Source organism: Cebus imitator, unplaced genomic scaffold (assembly GCF_001604975.1).
Source record: "Cebus imitator isolate Cc_AM_T3 unplaced genomic scaffold, Cebus_imitator-1.0 Scaffold161, whole genome shotgun sequence".
Lineage (NCBI taxonomy): Eukaryota > Metazoa > Chordata > Mammalia > Primates > Cebidae > Cebus > Cebus imitator.
Window position 1 is genome coordinate 3498440 of NW_016107476.1, and position 5969 is coordinate 3504408.

General features: G+C 32.5%; 1 protein-coding gene across 1 annotated transcript in view; it reads right to left on the minus strand.

The window, feature by feature from the left end:
• Positions 1–2336, minus strand: part of LOC108314792 (cilia- and flagella-associated protein 47) — a 161682-nt gene extending 159346 nt beyond the window's left edge. Inside the window, exon 1 of the mRNA XM_037743965.1 lies at positions 2232–2336. Coding sequence (XP_037599893.1) covers positions 2232–2336 — 105 coding nt within the window. The remainder of the gene's footprint in view (positions 1–2231) is intronic.
• Positions 2337–5969: the final 3633 nt, after the last annotated feature.

Below are 5969 nucleotides of genomic sequence, written 5' to 3' on the forward strand. Positions count from 1 at the left end.
GGACACACAGAGGGACAGCAGAAAAATCCTCTTTCATCTCTAAGATGAATCATTAGCCTTCAGACCAGTATGTATATGTGGCTGCCTCTTTACTAGACATCTCTACATGAAAATCAAAAAGATGCCTCCAACTGAAGCAAACATTTTCCTCTAACAGGTGTTACTCATACTCCTATCTCTTTCTCTATAAATGTCGCCACCGTCTGCCTCACTCTTGACTTCCTCATCTTATTTATATGAGACCCCTTTTCAATCACCAATCCCCATGTATTTATCAATTTCTCACCAGTTTGTCTGCCTGGATCTCTTCACCAGACTAATAACTCTGCATTCAATCTTTCTGGGCCCAGCTTACTGCTTTATCACCAAAGTGATCTCTAAAAAATGCAAATCTCACTGTGAAATCCCTATAGTTAAAACTGTTACCTCTTAAAATAAAGCCTGGATTTCTTAATGTTGATAAGGCCCTGTATGACCTAAAACTTACACGGGTCATATAAATATATATTTTTTTCCCACCATCATCCATTCAATAGTATAATCTAGTCATGTTAATCTTTAAGTTTCTTAAGTCTGCCTTTCAGCTATCTCTCTCACAAGCCTCAACACATGCTAGCCTTGAACAATCTTTCCTCCTCTCCCCCCTCACCTCCCTACCATCCTTTTAATCTGGCTTATTCTTAACTTCAGATGTCTTTCAGATATACCTTCACCTAGAAAGCTATCTCTGATAATTTAAGACTGGGTTGTGTATCTCTCCTGTGTACTTCCTTAGCCTGCTATATTTCTTCATCACAATACTTATTATAGTATAATAATAATTATACTATATAATTATTATAGTATGATAATTAATTATAATTAATTAATATTAATAATTAAATAATTAATATACTATTAATTATTATAGTATAATAATTATTATTTATTGAGTTGTTTGTATTCCCCACCAGACTGTAAGCTCTTTGACATCAAAGACCCTGGTTATCTTGTTAATCATTGAATCCTTAACATTTACAAGAGATTGGTCCATGATGTGAATGTTGAAAGAATAAATGAGTCTCATTATAATATAATGTTAATAAAGGTAAGATTAGAAAAAAAAAAGCATGATTCTCTAAAATATAGTGGGAATTAAGTTTAGTAAAACCTATATTTTTGGTGGCCATATTTTTTTATTTTTCCCAGAATATTGTGTTTAAAAGTATTCTACCCAAGTCTCAGATCATATATCACAAAATATAATTTATAAACATTTTCAACACATTTATTTATGAAAATAAGATATTCTTAAGTGATTTGTTTGAGGGTTGGGGAAATCAGTTTTTATTATATTAAATTACCTATTATTTAATCATGTATTGTTATGGTCCATTCAGGAATAACATGGAGGATATACTTAAAGTTATTCATTTTGATCTGATAATAGTGTATATATTATTTTTAATGTGAGTAAATGCAAACAGTTGATCATACAATTGACCGAGAACACTCTAGCCTTTGAGTTTTACAGTTAAATTTTACACATACTGGTCTTACATATTTTATTTATCACTTAGAGAAGTGCCTAGCATCAGGGTAATATTTTTTATTTAGATAATTCCCAGAACCAAAAGCAGTAAAACATTTTATGTGTGCTTTAAAATATAGATATTAACATCACATAGAAATTCTACATAATTCATATTATTTAAAACTATTTAGAATTAGCATTGCAAAATTGATTATTTTTTTTCCCTAATCTACCTAACTAATCATGAAAAAAGCAACCCTTTTCTCTGTGGCTATCTAGGGTTGGTCAAAACTCAGAAATGCCAAGTATCATCGAAATTTCATAAGAAAGTGCCTCATATTGATGGAAAGTATCCATTTCAACTTAGTAGAAATTCCTATTACCAACTTTCTTCAAAAATATTTTCTGAAAATCCTCTCCAAGTTCTGCTACCAATTTTTCATTAGATGATAAAGATAAGTGCTTTTTTTAATCTCCAAAAACTACATTTCTTTAAAGTTAACTTAATTTCTAGAAAAATCATATACATTTAGAAAATTGCTCTTTACTGTCATAACTTTAAATCCCATTCCCAATAGAAGAAAGAATTAAAACAAGTTTTCTAATAATAAACATGTGTACTCCATTTTGTAGCATTATACCTACCATTATAGATAACTTAACCAACAAACCCACACAGACATATGTAAGGTGCAAAAGCTCATATGTATGGACATACCTTTGCTCTTGTATCAAACTTTTCTGCCACAGTAGGTCTACAAGAGATATTGAGAACAGCTATTCCCCCAAATGGAATTATTCCTTCTGATGGAATAATATTCATAGTAGGCAACAGACTCTGATTATTAACCTGTAATTGAAAATTAGCAGAAATACTACATTATTCTTCAAGATTATAGTTTCAAAGCTTTCATAGGAAAACCTCCATGCCACTACCTAAAGAGAAGATCTCCAGGTACAGGACATGAGAGGATTTTGCAATAGTATTTGAAAATACCAAAGGTTCAAATAGTTTGGACTAAAACAAAAAATTACAACCTTATCCAAGAAAACAGAACCTTCAGTAGTGACAACAGCCAATTCAAATAGGATGATAGGATGCTGAAGTTTATTATCTGGAGTGCTTTTAAGACAGCAAAACTTACAAAGATGATATTTCTGTTTGAGAAGATGACAATATTCTACATACTATTTTTGAGGGTTTGTCTCCCTGATCCTAAAAACTCAAAATAATGTTAGTGAGGAGGTAGGATGATGAAGTAATCTCTTGTTCATTATCTCCGTGACAGAAAGCCTAATGTCTAAGGTGTTATTTTGATCTTCAGAAAAGTTCTAAGTAACTTACCAATTATTTATTGTATGATTTTTCCTAGGCCAATTTAAACCTTTTTACCATGCTTTAAGCTAGAATAATTTGAAGGAAAAATGGCCAAGAGATTTTTGGGACTAAAGGAACAAATAGACTATGTAGGTAAGAATTAATTCTAAAGCAGCAGGGTAGAAAAGAGTCTCCTCATTTTTCAGTTTTGCTAAAGATTTAATTTGGGCAGAAAATGGCACATTAATGTAAAGCCTGAATGGAAAATCTCAAATGCTAATCTCTATTACTATTACTGGGAGGGGAGGCTGGTCTTACTACATTTTTCAGTTAAAAAAAAAAAAAAATCACCACTTTACTCCTCTTTCCATTTAAATCAGGAGCAACAACCATAAACATACTCTCTCCAGAATGGCCTTGATCTAGGTCCCAGGTGCTACCATAATGGTCCTGATTACAGAGTAAAATGAAAAGAAAAATCATATAACTATATGTAGAGTGTAACATTTTAATGTATATTTAAAAAATTAAACATCTATTTTTTCAATAAAACCAAATTACAGAAAGAATAAAAGGGAAACAAGAAGAAACAGAGAGGCTAAGTAAGGTAGTGAGAAAAATTGTTCTTAGAAGAAATTAAGAGGACAAACTAGATGAACCATACTCAGATACATTTCATATGAAATATCTACAAATAGCAAAAGTGAAGAATAAAGTCTTAACTTCATAGTATTATGATCATGTCATCTGATCCAAATAAGAAATTACCAACACCCAATATTACCTTGAAATAAGCATGGTTTTGTCCTACATTTTGAAGAATGGCTTTCTTCCAAGTTGTTAAACCCTGAGGGCACTCACCGAAGAGTATCCTTGGCTCCAAAAATACAACCTTGGTGTGACCAGGCTAATAAAGAGAGGAGGAAAGGAAAAATACAGTTGAATTAATGGTAAATAAAATACTCTGTTTAATTGTTTTGGTCACAAAAATATTCTAATTTTGAATATATATTAACCAAAAATATAACTACTAAAATAATAATCCTCGTATATTCTTTATTCAATATGTTCTAACATGCAAAATAAATCACAAATAGGGTTTTATATGTTAGTTTTGATGAAAAAGTACCCAAAGTATGATAATTTTATTTTCCAAAATTTAAACTAAATCTGTGATAATCTAGTTAGGATGGGGTAATAACATCATAGGAGATATTTTATTTAGATATTTTGGTTGTAATAATAATTAAATCTTTAGATATTCAGAATTTATATATTTAGATATTTTAGGTAAAAATATCTACATATTGATGGTTATCATAAAAAATAATAGTAATAATATTATTGTGTACCTAGTATTAACCAGATATACAATTAATTTTTACCTACATTTCCACTATGTTCTATCAGTCCAGAAAGTACCCAGAGGAAAGCTAGGCTATGCTTATGTTATTCATCTTTAAATACAAAAAGACTATATGGGGCCTGGTACAGTGTAGGGGTTCAGTAAGTAAATGTTATATGAATGAATGGATGGTACTATCACACTTTACAGTGGAAGAAACCAAAATTTAGGTGGAAGTACTTTGTCTAAGTCATACAATGATTGCATAACATTCACCAGCTCCACAAAACACGTAATAATATGTTTCAATAAACATATGCAGTTCTTAATGTGTCAATCTTGTGTGTTTTTTTTACAGCTGAAAAAATTCCTTACTATGAACAAGGAAGTAAAGTCAATTCTTCTCATGGTTAAGGAGGGGAGGTAATGACAGCAGCTTTAAAAAATACATTTTTCACTTTTACGATATGACTCAATTCTTTTCAGCTTCATAGTGACTTTTAAAATATAAAGTGTTATCAGAATTGTGGAATGCTTAAGAGAAAGGGAAATGAATTTAATATTTACAATATACTCCCAAACTAGGGAAGGCGAGAGAAGTAAGATAATTCTATTAAGAAAGTAGATCCAGGACTAAAAATCATGTAGATTAATCACTGAAAGGGATCTTAGGGAGCATGGACACAACTATGTACAAGGTGTTCCTATGTGCTGTGCAAAAGGAAGAGTTGAAGGATCACGTAAGTATGGAAAAGAAGGTGCCAAATGAAATTATTCAGGCATGTTTCTCCTAGAAGTCTATTCATGGGGCTTCTAAAAATGAGGATTCAGAGAATTACTTAAGGTCAGGAATCCCCCTCCTCATCTCACACAAAGCACCTCACAGAGCTAGTGCATCACAGACTGATTTTTGGAAATGTCGGTATCATCCACCTCTTCAATTTTTCAGGAAAGCAAACAGTAGCCAAAGGGGAACTAGAATCCAAGTTTTCCAAATTCTTATTATGTGTTCTTTAGATCAGACCCTATTGTCTTCACTTATGAAATATTATTTGTTATTGTCATAGGTTTTAATATATTCTTATAATTACATTTATTTGAAGAATATTATCCAGGTAATTGGAACAACAAATTTTAAAACAAAACTAACAGAAGAGTAAATAGACCAGTCAGGCCTTCTAAAATGAATGTCATGCAAATGAATATTTTAATGAATCACTTCATGTTTCTCTATATATAATACACATATGCACGTTATAATTGAATAGAAAGTTTTTTGGTTTTTGGTTTTTTTGTTTGTTTGTTTGCTTGTTTTTTTGAGACGGAGTTTAGCTCTGTCACCAGACTGGAGTGCAGTAGTGCAATCTCAGCTCACTACAACCTCTGCCTCCCGGGTTCAAGCAATTCTCCTGCTTCAGTCTCCTGAGTAGCTAGGATCGCAGGCATGTGGCACCACACCCAGCTAATTTTTTTTGCACTTTTAGTAGAGACAGGGTTTTACCATGTTAGCCAGGCTGGTCTCACACTCCTGACCTCAGGTGATTCACCCACCTCGGCCTCCCAAAGTGCTAGAATTACAGGCATGAGCCACCATGCCTGGCCAATAGAAAGTTTTTAAAAGAATAAACGTAATTTATACACAATGAAAAACAGTAAGACCCAGCTTATTTTAGGCTTAGAAAAAAAATCCTAAGGCCGGGCGCGGTGGCTCACGCCTGTAATCCCAGCACTTTGGGAGGCCGAGGCGGGTGGATCACGAGGTCAAGAGATCGAGACCATCCTGGTCAACATGG